Source organism: Arabidopsis thaliana, chromosome 3 (assembly GCF_000001735.4).
Source record: "Arabidopsis thaliana chromosome 3, partial sequence".
Lineage (NCBI taxonomy): Eukaryota > Viridiplantae > Streptophyta > Magnoliopsida > Brassicales > Brassicaceae > Arabidopsis > Arabidopsis thaliana.
In genome coordinates this window covers 1491957-1516091 of record NC_003074.8, presented here as the reverse complement: position 1 = coordinate 1516091, position 24135 = coordinate 1491957, and the positions used below count along the sequence as shown (strand labels likewise).

Genomic DNA, 24135 nt, shown 5'->3' with positions numbered 1-24135 from the left:
AATCAATTAAACGTATAAAAGAATACTTGTTTATTTGATTGAACAGTTGGTGAGATTGCGAAGTTGATAAAGAAAACGAATATAGCGACTTGTTCGAGGCCATTTATCACTAGTATATGATTTCCTTTAATTGAGGCAAAAAGAAATTCTCCTTAATGATGCCTCGGTATTATAACGTTGCAAACGCATAATTAGACATAACGCGTGAACTTAAAAAAAATATAGATTTCACCAAACCCTAACCACATTATTAAATATTAATATATCCACCAATCTTACCTATCAATCTTTAATTTATTCACAAGATATCACTTCAAATCTTCCCTTCTTTGGCACTTTTCTCCGTGATTCTGTTCAAGAAGCTTCTTTTAAAATTAATTTTCCACATATCGAAACCTCAATTTGCATATTCTTGTGGGTTCTCTTAGTTGTCAGTGATTACGATGGATTCTTTTTTTTCTGACTAAATTATTCTTTTTGATTCTCTCTTCGCTTTGCTTTGCTTTGCTTTAAAGCGTTCTCCAAAAAAAAAAAAAAAAAAAAAATGATAATCCGTGATTGGAGCGTGATTTTGATCGTCAATTTCCATATTTTTTTTTCTATTCTGGGTTTATGGGACTTATTTGTCTCTTCTTCAAAATATTGCCAGATTAAGGAAAACAAAACCAGAAATTAATAAAAAGGTAAGGCAGAAATTGTCCTTGTAATTTGTCAATCTCTTTCTTTCTCTAGGTTTTCTAGAGTTTGGTTTGTTCTAAAAATTCCCTCTTTTGGGCTTTATTCCTTGTGATTTTTCACCTGCAAACTTACACCTAAAAAGATGCGATTTTTGATTTAATCCTGATCGATAAAGTGAATGTCTTCTGCCCATCTGGGTTTCTTCTGAAATCGATTTGCATGTCAAGTTCGAGGATTTAACTAATCTCCCTGAAGGTTTGCAAAAAGTTTGAAACTTTTTATCTTCTGGGATTTTAGGGTTCTTACCTCTGTCTGCAATTGCATGCATGTTACTTTTGGTGTCTGATTACTCTAATTACTTCGATTCATGCAGGTTTCTGACATTTCCACTCGACTCAGATTTTGATTTCATCTGAAAGTTTGGATTTTTGAGTTGGAAAAGAAGTGAAATCTGAAGCGATATAGCGACAATTTTCTCTCTCTCTCTCTCTCTCTCTCTCTCTCTCTCTCTCTCTCGGATGAATTCTCCGTTAAGTTCTAAGAATCTGAGAATCTTTTCAAAGTCTGTTGCTTGCAAATGTCTTGTTCTTGTTGGTATTGCTCTGTTCTACAGAGCTCTGTTACTCTCTTACTCTCCCAGAAACGCTCTGAGCAATAGCTTATTGTTTCGAGATCGTCACATGTCAGATTCCTCCTCAACCGGTGGAATCCGAACTGATAAGTTTCTCGAGGTTCCTCAGATCGTCTGGGGACTAAACAATCAGAAGATAGCTTTTGCTAGAGCTTGCTTGACGGCAAGAATGATGAACAGAACGCTTCTCATGCCTAGTCTAAGTGCTTCCTTGTTCTACAAGGAAGTTGATAAGCTTCGTCCCATTCCGTTTGATAAAGTGTTTCAGTTTGAAAGATTCAACTCTCTCTGTTCAGGGTTTGTGCGGCTTTCTCGGTTCTCGGATGTTAAAAACAGAGCACAAGTGTTTGATCTAGAGAAAGGTAGTGGAAGAAGATGGACGGTTGAAAGAGACTTGGAACACTTGAAACAATCCGCTCGTAACGAGTCCATCGATGAGTTTGAAGTGATCCGTCTCATAGGGAAAAACCCGTTCTTGTGGCACGATCATTGGCCTGTTGAAGACTATGCTAAGGTCTTTGAGTGTATGGTGGTGGTTGATGAAATCTCAAGAGAAGCAGATAAGGTTGTGATGAAAATCCGAGAAGCAGGTGAGGCAGAAAGGGCAAAACTCGCATCGAAAACCGAAATCCTCGGTCCGGTACCTTTTGTTGCGGTTCACATGAGAATAGAGATAGATTGGATGATACATTGTAAGAAACTAGAGCAACGGAAAAAGATCTCAGAGATTTGTAGTAGTAAAAGAGAGATTTTGGACAGAGTAGGGAACATTTCAGGTTTAAAGACTCCAACAGTTCTTTACCTTGCAGTAGCAGATACTCTCTTAGAAGAAAAAGAAGAAGATTCATCGGTTTTAAGTGGTTGGAGAGACGGTTTAATACCATTTGAGAAGAAGAAGCTTGGGGTTAAAGAGGAGATATATGGGAAGTATTCATATTTGATACAATCGGCTATAGATTACGAGGTGTGTTTAAGAGCGGATGTTTTTGTTGGTAATAGCTTTTCGACTTTCTCTAGTCTCATTGTTCTTGAGAGGACACAGAAAGCGAGAAGGTTAGGGTTTATGAGTTCTTGTAAAGATGGTGGAAACAAGTGGAGATCTTATGCATATAATCTGGCTGGTGAATCAAACGGAGTTCCAAGGAGATGGATGACAAATATGACTCATTCGAGCTTGCAAGCTATTAGCTATGGCTCAAATTCTGTTTCTTGTTCTAGTGGATGAACTGGCATTTTAGGTCTAGTTTTTTTTGGCTTTTCTATACAATTCGTTTATTTGTGGGGTAAAAAAAAGTTGTGTAAATTTTACAGGAAAAAGAACAATGCTTAGATCTTCTTTTTAGTTTTTTAAATAATCTGTCCTTCTGTTCATGATTAGAAGTAAATCTATAGAAAACAATTCATTGCTTATGGAACAAGGCATCTTTGCACAAACAACAACAATGAAAATTGCAGGTCTGGGAACTTTCTTCAGCTAAGAATTAACTCTGCTTTCTTGCGGTGTAGAGACGGAAAGAAGCCAGCCCGGCGATCAAAACCGCTGTCCCGACTGTTAAAACATTTGGAATCATGATGAGATACAGAAGCATTTGATCAAACATTTTGGAATCCAAGAACTGAACATACTTGAAACCGCCATTAGAGATCTGTTGTTTAGCTTGCAACTCCTTTTCTTCTTTGACTCAATCTCTGGAATATTCAAATGGGGATTCTCTGCCGCGGTTAAGATCTTCCGAAACAAGTTACTGACATCTCCCAATTTAGAGCTGATTGGTATTGGAGCATCAATCCCTATATCTTGTGTAACCTGCAAAATTCAGTATATGACTCATTAATCAACTTATGTTTACAATATTCCTGAAAATCAAGAAGATATATAGATTAGTATTACTCTAGTTGATTCTTGAATTGCCACTGGGAATGGATCGAGATCAGTTTTTGCTGCGACCATTAAGCAGGGAAACACGTAACCGGAATCTTTGGCAATGGTTGCAACCTCAGCAAGCATGTCAACGGCTCTGTTCCACGAGTACTCATCAGAAGAATCATAGATGAAGATTGCTACATCACAAGCAGCCAATGCTTCTTTTGATAACATGAATCCATCATCTTTAATTCGAACTTCCTTTAGCACCAGAGTTTTATCTGTATCTGAAATCACTCCAGGTTCTTTAACCATATTTACAGCATAATGTTCATCAGTTGATCCATTGTTGTTGTTGCTGTCATCATCGTATGACCTTCCGATAAACTGATTGAGCAATGCAGACTTTCCAGCATTCTTGGGACCAAACACAAAACACTGAACAACTTTTCTTTCGGATTTCTTCTCCTTGCGATCAAGAACTCGCTTCCTAGTTACGCGAACCGCTGAAGATGGATCATCAGATGGGAATCTAATGTACATCAGATATTCCAGACTCCTAGGTGGATCAATTAGTGTCATCAATGACCACTGCAAAGACAGGAAAAATGTCAAATCTTTAATAGGTTCCTCTTAAAGATATTTACAAAACTTGTTTTGATTACCAGTGAGAGGAAAGCTTCAAGAGATAATCCTCCATCCATATTTTCCTCTGTAACATCCTTATACAGAGGTTTAGTCCAAGGACTGTAATTAATGATTCAATCAGTATGGAATTAGAACACTGTAATCAGAAATTGCGGTCATTTGAAACGTCGAAAATGTTACCTTTCAGGTGCAGTTTCAAAGAGATATCCCATTTCATGAGGTTCCAAGTTATTGTCCTGAGAAATTCAAATATGATTTTTTAGAATCCTACAAGTATCTAATATTACCTAAGACATAAAATAGAAAAAAAGAAGAACTTACACCGTTACTGTCGAAAAACTCATAGACTTCCCTTAAGAATTCAATAGCTACATTTGTTAGCTCAACACTCTACACAATGACAAAAGATTTGACTGATCAGAAACAGCAACAAATAGTCACAATGAAGGCAAAAAACAGAGTTCTATTTCTGTAGATTTTTTACCTGATCAGCTTGGCGTTTGAATGATGAATAAGGAACTAGATCATCTCCAAGTCTTAGATCGTTACTATACCCGAATTTCCTGAGCATAGTCCATAGTGTTTGGATTCTTGCTTCTTCGATTAAACGTGTGTTTAGAAACAAGAAACCATCCAATGTGAGTCCTCTTTCATTAACTCCTTGTGGAAACGTGACTTGCATAACGTTTTTCATTTGTTTAATTTCACAAGGCACCAATGGTGTATCGAAGCATTTTTTCTGTTTAAAAAAAAAACCTTTTAAAACTGTCTGATAAAAGCACTCAAGAAGAACAATATGAAAGAGAGGGAATAAGAAGAAACCTGAAGCTCGTTTAACTCCTCGTCACTAAGAATACCATCCATGTTATGGTCAGAGAGTAAGAAGATACGTTTCAAGGCAGCGATACAGCGAGGCTTCAGTACATTGTTTTCTTGATCAAACACAGGTCCTACTGGGTCAATAACCGCTTTTTGTGCATAGTAGAGAACATCTTTAGCCTGAAAATTGAAAATCAAAACTAGCCAGATTCATCACAAAGATCCAACTTTCAGTTCTTAGAATGCGTAAAGTTAAGATCTCAAGCAAAGCAAAGGGACCTGATCTAGCCTCTGAGCAGACCACTGGATAGATGTCTCGACCTCTCGATATTGTTTCATCAGAGCTGATGTTATTTGTTCAATGCTGAAGTGATTATAAGCCTCTTTGTTATCAACTTCATAACCTGCCACTATGATAGGAACTCTCACCTGTTCAATAAAAGAGTGACAAGACAAACTTTTTAATAAGAAATATTACAATACTTCAGGGGATTGCAAATAGTTTACTGCTTGCAAGGAGAAGAAAGAAAAAGAAAAGAAGCAAATTATTAACCTCTAATTGTCGAAACAGAGGAAGCCAGTATTTACTCAAACGGTCAAGAGTCTCCGGTCTATCAAATGCAAATGTCAAAACAATTGCATCTGCTTGCCTAACTTCCTTAACTACCTTTCCCTTGTCTTCCGGTCTGCAGATTTAATCAACAGAGACATCAATAGTATAAAGATTCGATTTCTAACCAAGAGCGCGTGGCTCAGTGGTTTGTTTCGCACGGGTTGAGGACTAGGCATGTGTGTCAAAAGCCAAGGATCGAGTTCCACCTTCTAGACAAATTGTCGTACTTCCCTCTTGGCTAATAATGTATACACCTTAAATGGAAAAAATATCCGGCTTTTCTATAAAACCTCGGGGATTAGACCGGTTTCGGCCTAGGATTAACCCCGGTTATCGACAAAATATTAAACTATTAATAACAATAAATTCAATTATCTTTGCCTTATCCACAAAACCTTATCAGAAAATTCTATGCATAACCTTTTTGATGTCAATGTATAGTGTATAGAATCAGGAGAAACATTTACCTTGAAGAAGTGTCGATAACAGTAGCGGGAATACGGTCAGGGAAGAATTCAGAAGGTAAATTGGTGTAAGGTAACAGAGAAGGGATGTTTGGATGGAAAGTATTTCTTGCTGCAGCCATAATCAAGCTTGATTTTCCACTGCCCTTTTCACCAACCACAACGATTCTTATCGGTTTTGGCGAGCCACTAGAATCTCCCACACCCATCCACATCATCTGATCTTTGCAAACAACATCAAATACTTTCAGAATAAACAGATACTGATCATGAGACTGAACACAATGGCCAATCTCAAATTACTAAACATAACCCTGAGAACTTTGAGACTCAAGAATCAAGATTCAGGTATTGTAAGTTGAAAAGGATACAGCTTTTCTACAACCCACAATATGTAATTACTGAAACAGAGAAAGAGAGCAAATGATCAGAGAATCTTACAGTGTCTCAGAAACCTAAGATATCAAAAGGCGTTAACAAAGCTTATTCTTCTTATTCTTCTACAACTATGTCATGTTTTTCTTCTTTGTTATTTCGTCTAATGTTATATATTGATTAATTTATCATTAGCCATTTCCAGTAAATTAGCCATGTGTCTACTTAGTGAATAGGTTTTGTTTTTTAACGGTGAAATTGGCGTTTGTGGAAGAGCATCGGACGAAGGAGATTGAGGATCTTGACGTGGATACAACTGGTTTTCTTAGTATTCTTCTGTTTTTACCTTTTTTGGGTTCAAAGCTTTTAATTGCATGCATTAATTTGAATATCCTTATCTTGCATTATAATAATAATATAGTTTCTTTGTTAATATCCCTTTTAATTTATACAGACAAAATTTAAGTTACAAATAAACACATAACAATGGGCATCAAATCTGAAGAACATAATAACACAGTGCATTAGTAGATATGTTGTTAGATTTGAATTGTTATTAAATATATATAATTAAGTAACACATTCATTTATTTTTAAGGGTCTAATTTTTATCGCACATTTATCAAAATACACCTCGGCAAAATCTTGCAGTTACTAGTAGACTTGATTGTATATGAAAAATCAAAAAATGTAATTTTTTAGTTTGAAATACGAATGACTTGCATTGTCAAAAAAATAAATATGAATGGCATGCTAACAACGGAGATGTACATAGGAATGTATTATTTGAAAATGGCGGGACATTAAAATTATGAATAAGACACACAGACATATCGCAATACAAAAAAAAGTATTAGATCAAAGCCCATTGGGCCAGAGTAGTTCAGTTTGAGAGCCCACTTTGTTCCTCAGAGTCAGAGAGCTGTGTGACGGACGGGAGAATCGGAAAAGCGCATAAACTGATAAACATTAAAGAATCGGACGATGTCCGGCGAGAATAACACTATCACCGAAACACAGAAAGTCTCTGCTTCTGTAACTGTAAGCTCATCAAAATTTTATATTTCTTTGCATGCAACAGTGTGCGTTTGATTCTTCTGATCTGTTCTCTGTTGTTTTATTTGTGACGGTCGTAGTCTGTTGTTCCAGATCAAGACCATGCCACCGTCGAATTCGCCGGTAAAAATATTAATATTTTCTAATATTTTCGGTTTCTTAGATGGATTGATAGTTAAACATGCAGGAAAGAAACGATTTCATTTAGAATTGAGTATGTTGTTGATTTAGCTAAGACGACAAGAATTTGTTTGAATTTCTTTAACTGACTGACCACTTTATATTTCTGCAGTCTTTACGTTACTTGTTTCATTGTTTGTCGATTTGATCAGCTAGGGGCGATAAATTTTTAAGCCAAGCTGTTGAAGAGGCATATATTGGAGTTGAGTGTGGTGATGGTTATCCGTTTGGGCTGTTATTGTTCATAAGAACGATATTGTAGTGAGCTGCCACAACATGGTTTTCAAATACAAAGATCCAACGGCACATGCAGAAGTCATAGCCATTAGAGAGGTAGTAATCTTCTTCAAGTAACAAAACAAAAATGACATGTTTCTAATTATGGCGAACACACAGGCATGCAAGAAACTGAATGAAATTAAGCTATCGGAATGCGAGATTTACGCATCATGCGAGCCTTGTCCCATGTGTTTTGGAGCCATCCATCTCTCAAGGCTCAAGGTAATAAGAACTTTTTGTTTCTTCTTTCTGAAACCTCGTCTTGATTACTTTGTAAACAGAGATTGGTGTACGAGGCGAAAGTCGAAGCAGCTTTAGCCATTGGGTTCAATAGGATCTTAGCAGATGGTGTGAGAGGCGTTGGGTGCTACCATAACTCTAACCTAGAGATTACAAAACTCGATCTGAGTATCGCCGAGCAAGTGTTTCAGAATACAAAGGGGAAGTTCAGTTTATCGTAACTCGTAAGCTCTTTTTATCTTCTTTCTTTTCTTCATCAGAAATGTATTTGCTTAAACCCTCTTTATCAGTTACTGTTAATGTTGGCTTGTGTTTACTTTCGTCCATTTAGAAATTGTATGTATGTATGTAATATACTTTCTTCTTGCAATGCCATATATATCAACTTTCTTCTTGTAATTTTATCATTTTATACGGTTTAAACTTTAAACCAATGTCTGTGTACCAAATAGAGAGAGAAGCATCAAATCTCAGCATAACGGCGATGTTAACGCCGTCAATATTGACGTCTTTTTAAACTCCCGAGGCAAAATCATATGATCGCTTTACGGATTTCACCTACCCAAATTGTCTTCCCAGAGGCGAGGACACACAACCTCAATCTGTTCGTCGCTGTCGCAGATCGGAGAGATGGGTGTCGATTTGGAATCGGTGTCGGAAGCAACCTCGGGAGCTATTGGGTCGCTTCTGAGTACAACGATCTTGTATCCTCTTGATACATGTAAATCAAAGTTCCAAGCCGAGGTTCGAGCTCGTGGTCAGCAAAAATACAGGTTTCTTTATCCTTTGATTTGGGTGCATCGGTTTCTATAGATAGTGTCGGTCTCCTCTCGTGTTTTTTTTGTAATGGTTTTTTTTTTTGGGTGATATTTGCAGATATCTTTCCGATGTTATGTGGGAGGCAATTTCTAAAGGACAAGTCTTTTCACTGTATCAAGGCCTTGGAACTAAGAATTTTCAGTCTTTCATTTCTCAGTTCATCTACTTTTATAGCTATAGCTATTTCAAGAGAGTTCATAGTGAAAGGACTGGTTCTAAATCAATTGGAACTAAGGCTAATTTGCTCATTGCTGCTGCTGCTGGGGCTTGTACTTCTGTCTTAATTCAGGTACGTTTACCTTGATGATCTCTGAGATTAGCTATGTTATGTTTTGGAGTTCTTGTTAAACAATTGAAGTCTTGGTGTTGGAATGAAAAGTTGAGGTCTAGTTTGCTACATAATGTGCTATGATCGTCTTGTTGCAGTATCGATGAATTAAAGCACTGAGTCTTATCTTTGTGTAGCCTCTAGATACAGCTTCATCAAGGATGCAAACTAGTGAGTTTGGAGAATCAAAAGGGTTGTGGAAGACCTTAACAGAGGGTTCATGGGCAGACGCATTTGATGGCCTAGGGATCTCTCTTTTATTGACTTCAAATCCTGCAATTCAGGTACATTTCTCATGTAAAGCCATGAGCTATCGACTCGAGTAGCTCACTTCAATGTCACTTGACAACATGACTGGCTGAAATAGTTGGTTACTCTTTGCAGTATACAGTGTTTGATCAGCTGAAACAGCACCTTCTTAAGCAGAAAAATGCAAAAGCCGAGAATGGTTCTTCTCCGGTAGTGCTCTCTGCCTTTATGGCGTTTGTCTTAGGTGCGGTCTCCAAAAGTGTTGCCACCGTGCTCACATATCCAGCAATCAGGTATTTTACCTGTTGGACAAAGATTACTAGTATTCTTGATTTCACCCTAGTGAACTTTCTGGCTCAGATGAACTTCTCAAGTCACATAATTTTAAGACTTTGGCTGAGTCAGACATCATATTGGGCTCAATTTTGCAGGTGCAAGGTGATGATTCAAGCTGCGGATGAGTCGAAGGAAAACGAAACAAAGAAGCCGAGAAGAAGAACAAGGAAAACAATTCCAGGGGTTGTGTATGCCATATGGAGAAAAGAAGGAATGTTAGGGTTCTTTAAGGGCTTGCAGGCTCAAATCTTGAAGACTGTCTTGAGCTCAGCATTGCTATTGATGATCAAGGAGAAAATCACAGCAACGACATGGATTCTCATTCTAGCTATCCGTAGAACCCTGTTTCTCACAAACACAAAGGGTAAGTTAAGAAGTCCTTAGAGACTCCCACCACCAAGCTTATTTCACGTCCTTGTAAGTTGTATTAGATGATGAATGATCTACATCAGTTATGTAAAATTGGTTGTAGCCGGATTGTGTTCTAGGTGGGTTATTGTGTGTAGTTGGGGTGTAATAAAAGTAAGAATCTTTGTGTAGAAGAATCAAAGAAAATGATGTAATATGAACGTTTCTTAAGAAACTCAAATTTATAACATTATTGTATGGATTGTTGAGCTTCATTAGTTTTTGATCATTGTGAGATATCTCCCAAATCTTTGGAATCTTCAACTTTAAGCGTAACAATAATTAGCTGGATAAATTTTGCATATCAATTTGTTGTTGTGTATCTTTTTTGCAAACGTTGAATTTTAACATATTACCCTATTTTAAAAATAAAATAAGAGAAAAATAAAAAAATAAAAACACATAGTGGGCCGATGCTTCTAAATGAAAAAGAAAAAAGAAGGTTTTGCCATATTGGTTCCCGTCAAATCTCATTGGACCGGAGTAGTATAGATTTCTTCAAGGCCAATATCGTTTCTTCAGAGAGAATCGAACGGAAGATCGGAACAAGATGATGTCCGGCGGGAACTACACGACTATAGACAGCCAGAAAGTCTCTGGATCTGTACCTGTAAGTTTTTTATGTCTCGATCTCGAATGTTTACATGAGTGCTCGTCCCTACACTGATTCTTCCGATCTGATCTAGATTTGTTTGTGTCAATCGTAGTCTGTTCCAGATCCAGGCCATACCACCGTCAAATTCGCAGGTAACATTCTCGTTTTTATGATTTTTGGTTGCTGAGGTGAAATTGATATTAGAGCGTTTAGGGAAAGAACGATTTTATTTGGAATTATAGGCCTTTTTTTTTCTCTGGGACGTAAGACTATGTTGAATCTTAGCTAAGATTACTGCAATTTGTTAGGTAATGGCTATGGATTTTGAATTAAACTGTAGTTTGAACAGATGAGGGTTTAGCCAATAGTAGAAGTGTGGTTTGATTTGACATGGTTATGTTCATGTTAAGTTGTGATTGAGGGATGCATTGTTTTGCAGAGTCAAATCTACAAACTTTTCCTCCATCTGCTACTCAGGGCAAGATCTCTGGTGGTAGTAATCCCCCTCGTGATGCTGACGGTAAGATTCTCTCGACTTCAGAATTTCCGAATGTTTGAGCAAGTAGATTGAAGAATTTAGATGTGGAAACGTGTTCATCGACTGGTTCATGTTGATTGCGTGGTCCCAATCTTTGCCATTCTGTATATCTTAAGGCTTATAGTATAATTTTGAATTGTTGCAGATTCATTTTCTGGGCATGGTAATGGTAGTACAGATGAACCTCAGTCTGGTGGCTGGCTTCATAAATTCACTGTTGGTGCTTACAAGCCCTTCTTTGATGTCGACACTTCCGATGTAGTTGAGAGACTCAAAGAATCCCTTTTCCCATTCCGTGGAACATTTACAGAGAAGACAGCTGATAAACCTGACTTGTAAGAGTTTCGTCTTTCTTATCTCTTTTCAACTTAGAGGTGAATTCTCAAATGCTCAAAAAATTGATTATATTTTTCAGGTATGGTCCATTCTGGATCTGCACCACCTTGATATTCGTTGCAGCATCTATCGGCACATTTGTCACATACATAGCACACAAATGGAAGAAACAAGAATGGAACTACGATATTAATCTAGTGACTTGGTCTGCAGGAGTATTCTATGGCTATGTCACAATTGTTCCTCTCGCATTATATGTCGTTCTCAAATACTTCTCTGCACCATCAGGCCTAGTCCAACTCTTCTGTCTTTATGGCTATTCCCTTTTCGTCTTTATCCCAGCATTGGTACCAAATCTCTCCTATAAATTCTGATACATATGGAAACATCTGAATATAATGAGACTTTGACTTATTAATCTGTTTCTGACACTGCAGTGTCTCTCGGTCGTGCCAGTGGAGATTTTCAGATGGGTCATCGCAGGTGTAGCTGGGTTCATGTCCGCAACATTTGTGGCTTTGAACCTCAAAGCGCATATCAATTCCGCTGGAGAGAGATCGATCCTGATTATCGCCAGCATCTTTCTTTTGCAGCTCGCTCTTGCAGTTGTGCTAAAGCTCTATATCTTCAATGTCAAAGTATGATTCAAAAAGAAATTTGAAACTTGATCTTTATAGAACAAAAAAGGTAATGAATTCTGATATCTGTAGATGCTATAATGTTTCTTCTCCTCTGAGTTACCCAATTTTGTACCGTTTGGATACTGTTCCATTTATTTACACTCCATGATTTACTTTGTAGAAAATAGTGTTATAACAAAATCGATTTGTAGCTGCTGTGATGTTCAAACTTTCTGTCTCTCAAAACAATTTCAAGAGAAAAAAAACAGTAGAAGGATTTATTTTAATATTTTTTATGAAATAAAAGGACCCCAGAAACTTGAATTCTATAGGGTCTAACAAAGATTTGTACGGATACGGCTGTCTTCGCTAATATATTTCCTTACACTGGTACATATCTGACAATTCTGTAAATATTCTTCCACATTACGTCAATAACCAATTCCGAAACATCTTCTATTTTTCTCTTCTTGTTAAATATTTGTTGTTTTTCAGTGTTTGGCTGTAAGATAGATGTCGAATTTTCTTCACAAAATAATTTATAAGAAAAAAAATAACAAGTATAATAGCAACACATTATCTATCATGTGGGTCTCAATCATCGAGACTTCCACTTTTTTAATTTCTTTTTTTCCTACTCTCTTTATAAAAAAAAAAAAAACTAATCAATCTGTTCTTTAGTGAACATGGCCGTTGAATATCGAAGCCAGATTCACACAAATCTTCTTCCTTCAATTATTTCAACTTCTCTTGGCGTGAGATTTGAGGTATGTATGTGGATGTGGTGTTAAGTTAGGTACTCTGTTACGTTTGTTCATCTTTTTATTACATCTCAAGCAATCAAAATCACCAAACACTTTCTTTCTTTTTCTGAAAATTGATTGGGGTATTTGGCAAGAGATTTTCTTGTTGGGAAAAATATTGTTTTTTTTTTGTCAGAGAGTGAATTATAAGTGAGATCAATAAATTTTGCCCCATTTTTAAAGCTTCCTCCTTTTAAATATTTTAGGTCGCAACTAAATTGGAGTTAAAGTCTGCTGTTGAGATTGTTGCAGATGAGTTTGGTCTGAATGTTTGGTGGTTTTGGATATGGACCGGAGGAGCTGGTTATGGCGGAGAAAGTCATCTGAGAAAAGTCCCGGCGAAACTGAGAGTACTGGCTCTGTCTCTTCTCACTCTGAAAGATTCTCTGACGATCAGGTTACACTTTTTTGCAATGCCTTTGTGACATTATGTGATTGTGGTGAAATCTTGGAATTAATCATTTTGATTGTGTTATTTGGTTTTGTAATTTGTGTGTGAAACTTCAGAGATCTCAATCACCGGAATTAAACTCTAAACCGGTAACACGAGAAGAAGAGGCAACGGCGGATATCAAGATTCTTACGGAGAGGCTCTCTGCAGCTCTTTTAAATGTCAGTTTAAAAGAAGATCTTGCTAAACAGCATGCTAAAGTTGCAGAGGAAGCTGTCTCAGGTTAGTTCTTGTGTCTTGTCACATTTTCTTTTTGTAGCAGAAACCGAATTTAGTTCTTGGTTAATAAACGAATGTACATCTAGGTTGGGAAAAGGCAGAGAACGAAGCTGCGGCTCTGAAGCAACAGCTTGATGCTTCTACAAGTAAGGTTTCGGCTCTCGAGGATCGAAATAGTCATCTTGATAGTGCGCTTAAGGAATGCGTGAGGCAACTCTGGCAAGGAAGAGAAGAGCAAAATCAGAAGATCGAAGAAGCTATTAACAATAAATGCAAAGAATGGGAAACTACAAAATCTCAACTTGAAGCCCGAATCGAGGAGCTCCAAGCTAGACAAGACGTTACTACTTCTTCGGTCCACGAAGACCTTTACCCGAAACTTGAGGCTTTAGAGAAAGAGAACTCTGCTTTGAAGCTTCAACTACTTTCAAAATCTGAGGAGGTCAAGATTAGAACTATAGAGAGGGACTTAAGCACTCAGGCTGCTGAGTCTGCAAGTAAACAACAGTTGGAAGGGATCAAAAAGTTGACTAAACTTGAAGCGGAATGCAGGAAACTGAGAGTCATGGTTCGGAGATCAGACAATTCCAGTGACCTCAAATCTTCTATAGATAACCAATCAGACTATTCCGGGAGAGTTTCTTTTAGTGATAATGAAATGCAGAGTCCATCAGAGAAGATTATTGGGAAAAGTTCAATGGCTACTTCAGTAGATATTGGTTTGATGGATGATTTTCTCGAGATGGAAAAGCTCGCTGCTTTGCCGCATTCTGAACCTGGAAGAAAACATTCAGAGAGTAACAAGGAGTTAGAGAAATCTAATGCTCACGTTAACCAACTAAAGCATGAACTCAAAACCTCGCTTCGCAGAATTTCTGAACTGGAAGAAAAAGTAGAGATGGTAGAGGTAGAGAAACTACAATTGGAGATGGCTTTGAACGGATCCAAAGAGCAGATCGAGGCATTGCAGAGTCGACTAAAGGAGATAGAGGGGAAGTTATCGGAGATGAAGAAACTAGAAGCAGAGAACCAGGAACTAGAGTTGTTGTTGGGTGAATCAGGAAAGCAAATGGAGGATCTTCAAAGACAGTTAAACAAAGCACAAGTGAATCTGTCAGAACTAGAGACTAGAAGAGCAGAGAAGCTGGAACTGACCATGTGTTTAAATGGAACGAAAAAGCAGCTTGAGACATCGCAAAATCGGCTAAAGGAGACAGAGAGAAAGTTAACAGAGCTTCAAACTCTGCTGCATCTAACAAAGGATGCAAAAGAAGCAGCTGAGGATGGTTTAAAGGCTGCAAACGGGAAAACTGAAGCGATTGAATCAAGACTTAAAGATGTCGAAGCAGAAGCGGAATCTTTGATCTTGAAAATCAAATCACTGGAAGACGTCACAGAGAAGGAACGTGCTTTATCAGCAAAACACAATTCAAAGTGCAACGAACTGCAAGATGAGATCTCAAAACTAAAACAAGAACTCGAGCATCATCAAGAAACAGAGCCTGCGCCTAACCATATCAAAGGTTTTGAGCTGAAGCAGGTAAGTTTATATCCTCTCTTAGGAACTCGCAAGTTAATTTCTTTTTGTAATAAAACTCCTTGATGACAATGTGACAATGACAGGAGAAGGAACTAGCAGTGGCTGCTTCAAAGTTTGCAGAGTGCCAGAGAACCATTGCGTCGCTGGGGCAGCGATTACAGTCACTAGCTACATTTGAAGATTTCTTGATTGAATCTTGAGGAGCAGGAGCTTCGTGAATGGTGAGAAGAATGAATAGACTCTGAAATGTGGATGATGTTGATGAGCAGTTTATCTGCAAAAGAGACTTGGAGATCCCATTGATGAACATAAAAGTGTAGTAGAGAACACATGAACAAAAAGGAGTCTCTGTATACATGAGAAAGTAAACAGGATTGAGATTATTTGTCAATAGAAACAATGGAAAGAGAAGATTATAGTTTTTCTTTCAAATTTTATAAAATTATATCCATTCAGATTCTATTGACTATTGTCAAGGTCAAATCAAATATACAAGGGATTAAGGACCGTTGTAATTATTTATGACCGTTGTGATCAATTTCCTTTTTTTTGTAGTCCAAACAAATTAAAAGGAAACAACCAAAATTGTCGATAAAAGGAAACAAACGATTCTTTTCCTTATAAATACTCGTCGTCTCTCTCAGAAATCGAAATCAAAATCATATTCATTCTCCTTGTTCGAAAGTAAAACCATTCATTATCTCCTTATAACCTCTATTCTTTTTCTTTTTGATACGTGTCGAACAAATTTTGCCAATGTTTGATCGCCAATCTTGTAAAGCCGATGATTCCATGTCTCTGCAACAAATTCATCTGAGAAACCTGAGAAGAAGATCTCAACGGATTCATCTCAGAGATTGATCGTCTCGTTTCGTAGATTGATCTCTATATCGTCTGTTGTGCATTCGATATTACGTGACTACCTTCTACAGTCAAACCCTAATTCCATACGGATCACCACCGCAACACTTTCATTGGTGGGTTATGTAGACGGCGGCTAATGATGCGAGGGAGGGACAGTGAAAGCGAAGAGCAAGTAGCAGCAGCTTTGGAGTTTCCATGGCTGGACGAGTCACCAAATCTAGGTTTGTTGCTTTCTCACTTTTATTTTTTTAATGAAATATCTTAATTTTGAAGTATAAAAATATATATTTTTAAAAGAAAATTTAAAATTTAACTGTTAATTTTCAAATTACGTTGGAAACCAATCGAACTTAGCATCCGGTTAGAATCTCTTAAGATCGGTTAGAGGTGTTAAGTTCAATTTGTTTAGATGTAATTAAATTTTAACATTTATTTTTTAGATTTTCTTTTTAACTAAAAACGTTTTAAATTTAATTTCCGGTTTTCTAACTAAGTTTTAAGAATTCTTTTTGTAATTTTTATAGTATAATAATATATTTTAAATTACGCTGAAAACCATAGAATTTATTGAAATCGATTAGAGGTGTTAAGTTCAGTTTATTTAAACGTAATTAAATTTTAACTTTTATTTTTAAAATTTTCCTTCTCTATAAATTATAAACGTTTTCAAACCGATCACGATTCTAAGTTACCGTCTGTATATAATTGTGTACCTTTGTTAAGACTTAAAAATAAGATTTTGAGACTATTTATTTTTAAAAAGTAGTAACTATGATATCTGGTTACAAACGTGATGAACACAAAAAATCTAGAAAGAAGAACTTTTATGCGCCTTGTTCCACAAACAAACAAAAAAACCTAAATCAAAGATAAAATCAATTTTATTGATGTACACAAAGAGAGGCCTCAAATAGCCAGGCATCTATGTGTCAATTGTCATGAAGCATGCCAATGTTGTATATATCTGAATGGGACTAGTGGTTATCCCAAATAAGCTGATTTTCCCCACGTGGACTCCTCCCTGGCTGCACCGTTGCAATGGCTTGTACACGTCATCTAAATTGAGATGCAACGTGGCACGTCACTCAAAGAAGCTCTCACTTTTTGACACCTTCTTTATCTTATTTGTTTCTGTCGATCTCTACGGTAATTTTCTCGGTCGCCAATAACCAAAACCTTTCCCGGAAATTTTCGAATACTCTGAAAGGAAAATAGGAAAATGGCAAGTGGGTTTCCGCCGCAGAAGCAAGAGACACAACCAGGGATACAACATGTCATGGAACCAACTCCCGAGTTCTCTAGTTCTAACTATAAACCTTCCAACAAACTTCATGTATATAGGCTTCGATTGTTTTTTCTATCCCGTTTTGTCTATGGTTTAAGAATAAATCAGATATCAGCAAACCAATATGAATTACTAACTAATATGTGAAGGATATTAAAGAAAACTTGCCCTTTATACACACCTACTTCTACTTGTAATACAAGGTATCTTTAAAATTATCCGCAGGGAAAAGTGGCACTCGTGACAGGAGGAGACTCAGGGATAGGTAAAGCAGTGTGTCACTGCTATGCACTTGAAGGAGCGAGCGTGGCTTTCACGTACGTTAAAGGTAGAGAGGACAAAGACGCAGAAGAAACGCTGCGTTTGCTTCACGAGGTTAAGACAAGGGAAGCTAAAGAGCCGATCATGATCGCTACTGATTTAGGGTTTGAAGAGAATTGCAAGAGGGTCGTTGAGGAAGTTGTGAACTCCTTTGGACGCATCGATGTGCTTGTGAATTGTGCAGCTGAGCAGCATGAGGTTTCCATTGAGGATATCGATGAGGCTAGGCTTGAGAGAGTGTTCCGTACCAACATCTTCTCGCAGTTTTTCTTGGTTAAGTGAGTAAAAAAAAAAAACTGAAACTCGAACTTAGGTTCTGAAACTAATTGATCCGGTTAGAGTTAATTGGTCGTAATTTATTGTAGATATGCGTTAAAGCACATGAAGGAAGGGAGCAGCATCATCAATACGACGTCGGTTGTTGCATACGCAGGAAACTCAAGCTTACTAGAGTACACAGCTACGAAAGGAGCCATCGTTTCTTTCACACGTGGGTTAGCTCTTCAGCTTGCACCAAAGGGCATTCGTGTGAACGGTGTCGCTCCTGGTCCGGTCTGGACTCCACTGATACCCGCATCGTTCTCTGAAGAAGCGATCAAACAGTTTGGGTCAGAGACACCGATGAAAAGAGCGGCTCAGCCTGTGGAAGTGGCTCCTTCCTACGTTTTCTTGGCTTGTAACCATTGCTCATCTTACTACACCGGCCAAATCCTCCATCCAAACGGTAAGTTCTAATTTGACGTGGTTAGACCGGATTGGGCATTCCATCAGAGTCCTCTGTTTCTTTGGTTTAACAAATTGATCTCTGTTTTCGTCTATTATAACACAAACGTGTTTTTGTGCAGGTGGTCTTATCGTGAACGCTTGAGCTTGCAATAAGTGCTTATGTACATGACTCTGTTTAGGAAGTTCTTACAAAGAGAGTATATCCAGTAGTATAGTCGTGTGATGTAATAAGGTGATATGTTGTTTTGTCGTTTTTTTAAAAGAAGAATAATATGAAGAAAACAAAAGAGAACAGAATAAAATGGTATGGTTGGTTTCGTTAGCATTACACAAAGTAAAACAAACAAATCGAAACTGGTATATCATTAATCGAAGTTATGAGTTTCTTTATATGGTACAGAAGTGATAAGTGTTTTGTCTCAGTCTGAGTCTTCCTCGAAGATAAACAAATAAGGAGTCACTCGTGTTCTTACATTATGTTCTTCCACTTCTTCTCTTTCTTCACTAGCTGCACCGATCTCTCTTCGGTTGTTCCCCTCTAAACCCTGCTTATAGATTGCATCATAAGCCTCCAAGTTTAGTCCCGCGGCCAGAAAGAGTTCAAGTTCATCCACAAATCGGTCTGTTCTCGCCATTACAAATGGACGTGCTGCTTCTGAGACAACTGCTTTGAATTGTTCTTGATTTGTTGTCTCTGCGCTTCTTGTTTCTTGTTTGCGTCTCTGTTTGATTCTGAATATGAGAGAAATAGAGACTATTCATGAGCAAAACATCAAACTTCTACTTTGACCAGTTAAAACTCTAGCCAATCAAAATATATACCCACGAGTTCTAAGTTTTTACATTCTCCTTAAAACAATTACCTTTTGCAGAAGGATTCCATCACACCGACCAAATGATGCAGAACAATATCAACATCTTCCTCCTATAGACAAGGGAAAAAATTGAAGCAAACAAAGAACAAAATCATCTTTGCGAACAACTGAACAAGAAGATAACAGCAAAAAGGCAGAAATATCCATGAAAGGGATTTTGTACAGAAGCAAACCTGCATCAGAGCTTGAAGCTCCCTCCTCAACCAGGCTTCAAGGCACCGGTTCGGCTGGAGAAACTTTTGCAGCTTCCAAAACCGTGCAACATCGAATACATCGGCGAGGAAACCTGGTTAAGACCACAAAGAGACCGAGAAAGAGAAGGGAATTCTTGTAAAACTTTCATTCTTGATTGATAAACACATTTGAATCTACTTTCTATCAGTTTATTATTCCAAACTAAATCGAGTAACGGATTCCCAACTATTGTAATGGTATTGAATATTATGCGCAAGTGTGTTTTGATCTCAAAGTAAGTGCAGAGAAGGGAAAAACCTGATTCGGTGTAGTAACACTGCAACCTGTATCTCTGTTCTTTTGTTAATACAAAACTGAAAACAAGAAGATGAAAGTAGAGTAAGATATCACGAAATTCTCAGAACACATATATATTCAAATCAAGGAAACCACAAGCTAACCTACCCATCTGGAATATTCGGGTCGATATAATGCCGCTCAAAAGAACATCCATCGTAGTTGTGGATGATGGATAAATTCTCTGTCTGCATAAGTTATGGTCATTCCTGTAAACAAGTTCTTCAAGGTGTTGTGAGCAGAAAAGAGCGTTTCCAAGAAGCAGACCTTACAGAGAGGACATGTCACTGAGGAACGTTGCTTAGAGGCCTTGCTTGAAACAACTTTGATCCATTGTTTTATACAATTGAAACAAAACTTGTCTGCAACAAAACATAAAATCAAAACAAACATATATGTTCTAATCAGTTCATGGACGAAGGTCTCAGTCATTACCTTAACCATAAACCTACTATGGTCTATCTAAGATACACAAGAGCTAATCAATCTAATCTCTTTTTGGAATTAACTAATCAATCTGATTAAATTGTTCACAGAAAAAAAAGATTGAATCTTTGAATACACACTCAAAACTTCAAATTCTAGATGAAATCAAGAAGCATCTAACCACAAGTTTTAACAGAAAACTGAAAAAGAGAAGAAGCGTACGGAAACAGGTATCAAGGTAGGATTCACGGAGGAATTGTCCAAGGCAAATAGGACATGGATCAAAATCGGATCCATCGTCAATAGAACCGCTCCCGCCGGCGATCTCCTTCGCCGCCATACCAACTCACTGACTCAGGTCTCTCTCCGCTTGGCGCTGATTCAGCGTTACGGCGTCGTTGTGACTAAACACAGGTTATATTTTTCTTTTGTTGAAACTTTCAAAATAATCCTTAAACTCTTTCAACATTCAAAATAAACCCAAACTATTTTAAATTACCAAAATTTACCCGTCACTTTGATGAGTTTTTGTTTGTTATGGTTCCAGAATTAAAAAAAAACATTGCCTTTGAATTTCATGATAATCAAAGAATATGATGAAGAAGCACTACAAACCAATTCTCTCTCAGCTAGAGAATTGCAGATCATTGGTGGAACTGAATCAACTCCATGGTTTAATGATCAAATCCTCAGTTATCAGAAACGTCATTCCTCTAAGCCGACTCATAGATTTCTGCACTACTTGTCCTGAGACTATGAATCTCAGCTACGCGAGATCAGTTTTCGAAAGTATCGATTGTCCAAGTGTTTATATATGGAACTCTATGATCAGAGGCTACTCAAACAGTCCAAATCCAGATAAAGCATTGATCTTTTACCAAGAAATGCTTCGAAAAGGTTATTCTCCGGATTATTTCACTTTTCCTTATGTTCTTAAGGCTTGTTCTGGGTTAAGGGATATTCAATTCGGGAGTTGTGTTCATGGGTTTGTTGTGAAAACTGGGTTTGAAGTGAATATGTATGTTTCTACTTGCTTGCTTCATATGTATATGTGTTGTGGAGAAGTGAATTATGGTTTGAGAGTTTTTGAGGATATTCCTCAGTGGAACGTTGTTGCTTGGGGAAGTTTGATTTCTGGTTTTGTGAATAACAATCGGTTTAGTGACGCTATTGAGGCGTTTAGGGAGATGCAGAGTAATGGTGTGAAGGCAAATGAGACAATAATGGTGGATCTTTTGGTTGCTTGTGGTAGATGTAAAGACATTGTGACTGGGAAATGGTTTCATGGGTTTCTTCAAGGATTAGGCTTTGATCCATATTTTCAGTCCAAAGTTGGATTCAATGTGATTTTGGCTACAAGTCTCATTGATATGTATGCTAAATGTGGAGATCTGAGAACTGCGAGGTATCTGTTCGATGGAATGCCTGAGAGAACCTTGGTTTCTTGGAACTCCATCATTACAGGGTATAGTCAGAACGGTGATGCAGAGGAAGCACTGTGTATGTTTTTGGATATGCTTGATTTGGGTATAGCTCCTGATAAAGTAACCTTTTTGAGTGTTATCAGAGCTTCCATGATCCAAGGATGTTCACAATTGGGACAATCGATTCACGCTTATGTATCGAAAACCGGCTTTGTGAAGGATGCTGCCATAGTTTGTGCACTTGTAAATATGTATGCTAAAACCGGTGATGCTGAGAGCGCAAAAAAAGCGTTTGAAGATCTGGAGAAGAAAGATACAATAGCTTGGACCGTTGTGATCATTGGGTTAGCCAGTCACGGCCACGGGAATGAAGCATTGAGTATATTCCAGAGGATGCAAGAGAAAGGTAATGCTACACCTGATGGAATCACATATCTCGGGGTCTTATATGCGTGTAGCCACATAGGTTTAGTTGAGGAAGGACAGAGATACTTTGCAGAAATGAGAGATCTTCACGGCTTAGAACCAACAGTTGAACACTATGGATGTATGGTTGATATCTTGAGCCGTGCTGGTCGTTTTGAAGAGGCAGAGAGATTGGTAAAGACTATGCCGGTAAAACCCAATGTTAATATATGGGGTGCATTGTTAAATGGTTGTGATATACATGAAAATCTCGAGCTCACTGATCGGATAAGATCCATGGTTGCTGAGCCAGAAGAACTTGGTAGCGGAATCTATGTTCTTCTATCTAATATATACGCCAAAGCTGGCCGATGGGCTGATGTTAAGCTAATTAGAGAATCCATGAAGAGCAAAAGGGTAGATAAAGTTTTAGGTCATAGTTCTGTTGAAACAATGTTCTAATTCAGGGTCCTACTTGACCTCGTTATAAACCTTATTTTAAATTAAGAGGTCGTGATTTTCACCTCATTAACAACTAATTAAGATCACTAAAAAGAATAGTTTTGTTTGATTCTAAGAGAACAATAGTACTTTTGAATTAGTTTTCTTTGGAATAAAAGAAAGTCTAAAACTTTTCAGAAAACTGAAATACAAAAAGTCTTGGACTAGGTTTGATGTTTTATTCAATCTTCATCATCTGTATGCATCTGGTAAACTGTAACCAGGCAAGACTATCTTGTCAGCAAACATCTTCCCGGTCTTGGGCATGACATGCCAGTGTAATGTCAAGTTGAAGTCTTTGCCCCGAAGATTCTGTCCCTGAAAAATCCCAAATGATGATCAGTTTCCGTTTCTGACGAAGTAAAAACGCAGAAGACTTGTCCAGCTTGTTTACTGTACCTGATCGATGAAACGGTACTTGTTTGAGACTTGAATCCGGAATTTGGCATGTTCCTTGGCAGGAATAATGGCATCCCATAGAGAAACCTGCAAACGAAATGTCAATATCCATTGGTGAAGAGTTCCAATCTTAAGTCAATCCTAAGAAGAAGCCTTTGCATTCAGCTGTCATACCTGATTCAGGGAATTCTTTGGGGTTTCATACTCTGCTGCTACGAAAACAAAAACCTGCAAACATTTTCTATTTATGTCAGCATTTTAGTAAAATAGTTTCCTCCAGGAGCAGTCTATTATGCAATGGCTTAAGGTAATATCAAAGGACAAGGACTGCAAGAAACCTGTTTGGTGTTCCAAGTAAAAAGTGATTGCAAGTCTGCTGATATGTCCAGTGTCAAGCTGACCTGCATGACATGTAAACAAATGGTCAACAATTTGAATATAAGCAATCGATAGAGGGAACTCGAGAAACTCGGTAATGAAGAGAAAGCTCCAGATGTATGTATACTATAAACTTAAGGAAACCATGAAAATGTTACCTCATCGTTACCATGAGATTGCTTCTTAAACCGATTGATATTAAGTATCTGCAAGCACAACACAACCAAATTAAAACTCAGGCTTTTCCATGGTTCCAAGATCCATAGAAACAACTTAATACATTTACATTATAATTCCCACAATCAAATCAAACGAAGATCAATTCGCTAGACACAGAAACAACTTAATCCGTCACAAATCAAGGCATTCATACGCAGATCCACCACATAAGAAGCGATCGATACATGTAATAAACCAAAATTAAACAATTTCAAACACCTGGATCTCAGCAGAAGGATTTTGGTTGCTGAATTTGTCTGAGAAGGACGCGATTGCGCAAATGAAAGCAAGAGCCGTGACTGCGAAAGTGAGCAGAGCATTTGCTCTGTAACCAAAAGTATGCATCTTTAAGTCCCTTTCCCTTGAAAATACTTCTTAGGGCTTTTCGATCACCGTGATCTTATCGCGATCCCGTCTTCGTTACAAAATTTGTCTGTGTGGGAGGAAGAAGTAATATAAGAAGAAGAAGAAGAAGAAGACGAGCGTTTTTTTTTCTTTTTTTCTTTTCAAGTATCCATTAATTTCTCTCTTTAGTTATAGTCTCTGTAATGTGATTGGTCAAGACACGTATAATCACCCACCCGGTACTATGTAAACCGGTATTTCGGTTTAAGAATAAATCTCTTGAGATATTGGTTATGTATAATTTTTCTTGTTACGAATTGGAGTCTTTTTGTCATAAAATTTGACTT

The 24135-nt window shown here is 37.6% G+C and overlaps 10 protein-coding genes across 19 annotated transcripts; 7 read left to right on the top strand and 3 right to left on the bottom strand.

Annotated features, from left to right (window-relative positions):
* Positions 1-523: 523 nt before the first annotated feature.
* Positions 524-3030, top strand: AT3G05320 (O-fucosyltransferase family protein). Of its 3 annotated transcripts, none has more exons than NM_001337578.1 (2): positions 524-683; positions 1052-3030. In NM_001337578.1, exon 2 carries the CDS (start codon positions 1197-1199, stop codon positions 2532-2534), a length of 1338 nt encoding a protein of 445 aa, NP_001327824.1. In that variant the 5' UTR covers positions 524-683; positions 1052-1196; the 3' UTR covers positions 2535-3030. The 3 variants fall into 3 exon arrangements, with proteins under 3 accessions (NP_001327824.1, NP_001327823.1, NP_187183.3); NM_001337577.1 differs by having other exon boundaries at positions 526-933; NM_111405.4 differs by lacking the exon at positions 524-683 and having other exon boundaries at positions 1173-2694.
* On the bottom strand, positions 2791-5932 carry MIRO3 (MIRO-related GTP-ase 3; the record flags this gene model as incomplete). Of its 3 annotated transcripts, NM_111404.1 has the most annotated exons (11): positions 2791-2858; positions 2936-3116; positions 3201-3764; positions 3839-3920; positions 4002-4057; positions 4143-4211; positions 4306-4560; positions 4644-4820; positions 4920-5069; positions 5194-5326; positions 5721-5932. In NM_111404.1, the coding sequence occupies 11 exons, from the start codon at positions 5930-5932 to the stop codon at positions 2791-2793; spliced, it is 1947 nt and encodes a 648-aa protein (NP_187182.1). The 3 variants fall into 3 exon arrangements, with proteins under 3 accessions (NP_187182.1, NP_001327040.1, NP_001327041.1); NM_001337576.1 differs by lacking the exons at positions 5194-5326; positions 5721-5932 and having other exon boundaries at positions 4920-5178; NM_001337575.1 differs by lacking the exons at positions 5194-5326; positions 5721-5932 and having other exon boundaries at positions 2791-3116; positions 4920-5178.
* A 1548-nt stretch (positions 5933-7480) lies between these two features.
* AT3G05300 (Cytidine/deoxycytidylate deaminase family protein) lies at positions 7481-8068 on the top strand (the record flags this gene model as incomplete). The annotated part of the gene is made up of 3 exons (NM_111403.1): positions 7481-7661; positions 7725-7829; positions 7889-8068. The coding sequence occupies exons 1-3, from the start codon at positions 7605-7607 to the stop codon at positions 8066-8068; spliced, it is 342 nt and encodes a 113-aa protein (NP_187181.1). The 5' UTR covers positions 7481-7604.
* Positions 8069-8256: 188 nt separating this feature from the next.
* PNC1 (peroxisomal adenine nucleotide carrier 1) lies at positions 8257-10261 on the top strand. Its single transcript, NM_111402.5, has 5 exons — positions 8257-8620; positions 8724-8955; positions 9132-9278; positions 9379-9536; positions 9675-10261. Exons 1-5 carry the CDS (start codon positions 8478-8480, stop codon positions 9961-9963), a joined length of 969 nt encoding a protein of 322 aa, NP_566251.1. The 5' UTR covers positions 8257-8477; the 3' UTR covers positions 9964-10261.
* A 109-nt stretch (positions 10262-10370) lies between these two features.
* Positions 10371-12403, top strand: AT3G05280 (Integral membrane Yip1 family protein). Its single transcript, NM_111401.5, has 6 exons — positions 10371-10597; positions 10695-10734; positions 11022-11102; positions 11266-11455; positions 11536-11803; positions 11894-12403. Exons 1-6 carry the CDS (start codon positions 10538-10540, stop codon positions 12098-12100), a joined length of 846 nt encoding a protein of 281 aa, NP_187179.2. The 5' UTR covers positions 10371-10537; the 3' UTR covers positions 12101-12403.
* Positions 12404-12610: 207 nt separating this feature from the next.
* On the top strand, positions 12611-15724 carry AT3G05270 (filament-like protein (DUF869)). 3 transcript variants are annotated; one of them, NM_111400.3, is made up of 5 exons: positions 12611-12843; positions 13132-13276; positions 13387-13552; positions 13636-15089; positions 15173-15654. In NM_111400.3, the coding sequence occupies exons 2-5, from the start codon at positions 13166-13168 to the stop codon at positions 15287-15289; spliced, it is 1848 nt and encodes a 615-aa protein (NP_187178.2). In that variant the 5' UTR covers positions 12611-12843; positions 13132-13165; the 3' UTR covers positions 15290-15654. The 3 variants fall into 3 exon arrangements, with proteins under 3 accessions (NP_187178.2, NP_001118579.1, NP_001326801.1); NM_001125107.2 differs by having other exon boundaries at positions 13086-13276; NM_001337574.1 differs by having other exon boundaries at positions 12611-13276; positions 15173-15724.
* Positions 15725-16995: 1271 nt separating this feature from the next.
* AT3G05260 (NAD(P)-binding Rossmann-fold superfamily protein) lies at positions 16996-18609 on the top strand. The gene is made up of 4 exons (NM_111399.5): positions 16996-17286; positions 17464-17837; positions 17925-18283; positions 18405-18609. The coding sequence occupies exons 1-4, from the start codon at positions 17173-17175 to the stop codon at positions 18425-18427; spliced, it is 870 nt and encodes a 289-aa protein (NP_187177.1). The 5' UTR covers positions 16996-17172; the 3' UTR covers positions 18428-18609.
* On the bottom strand, positions 18569-20520 carry AT3G05250 (RING/U-box superfamily protein). 3 transcript variants are annotated; one of them, NM_111398.3, is made up of 7 exons: positions 20340-20520; positions 19959-20053; positions 19800-19879; positions 19653-19708; positions 19334-19446; positions 19149-19210; positions 18569-19017 (listed from the first exon to the last, which is right to left on the bottom strand). In NM_111398.3, exons 1-7 carry the CDS (start codon positions 20455-20457, stop codon positions 18705-18707), a joined length of 837 nt encoding a protein of 278 aa, NP_187176.2. In that variant the 5' UTR covers positions 20458-20520; the 3' UTR covers positions 18569-18704. The 3 variants fall into 3 exon arrangements, with proteins under 3 accessions (NP_187176.2, NP_001326905.1, NP_001326906.1); NM_001337572.1 differs by having other exon boundaries at positions 19800-20053; NM_001337573.1 differs by lacking the exons at positions 19959-20053; positions 20340-20520 and having other exon boundaries at positions 18609-19017; positions 19800-19950.
* Positions 20521-20694: 174 nt separating this feature from the next.
* On the bottom strand, positions 20695-24008 carry AT3G05230 (Signal peptidase subunit). 2 transcript variants are annotated; one of them, NM_111396.4, is made up of 6 exons: positions 23663-24008; positions 23383-23430; positions 23185-23247; positions 23021-23074; positions 22847-22933; positions 20695-22765 (listed from the first exon to the last, which is right to left on the bottom strand). In NM_111396.4, exons 1-6 carry the CDS (start codon positions 23786-23788, stop codon positions 22640-22642), a joined length of 504 nt encoding a protein of 167 aa, NP_566250.1. In that variant the 5' UTR covers positions 23789-24008; the 3' UTR covers positions 20695-22639. The 2 variants fall into 2 exon arrangements, with proteins under 2 accessions (NP_566250.1, NP_001030641.1); NM_001035564.2 differs by having other exon boundaries at positions 22703-22759; positions 22842-22933; positions 23663-23943.
* Positions 20711-22408, top strand: MEF19 (mitochondrial editing factor 19; the record flags this gene model as incomplete). The annotated part of the gene is made up of 1 exon (NM_111397.2): positions 20711-22408. The coding sequence occupies one exon, from the start codon at positions 20711-20713 to the stop codon at positions 22406-22408; it is 1698 nt and encodes a 565-aa protein (NP_187175.2).
* Positions 24009-24135: the final 127 nt, after the last annotated feature.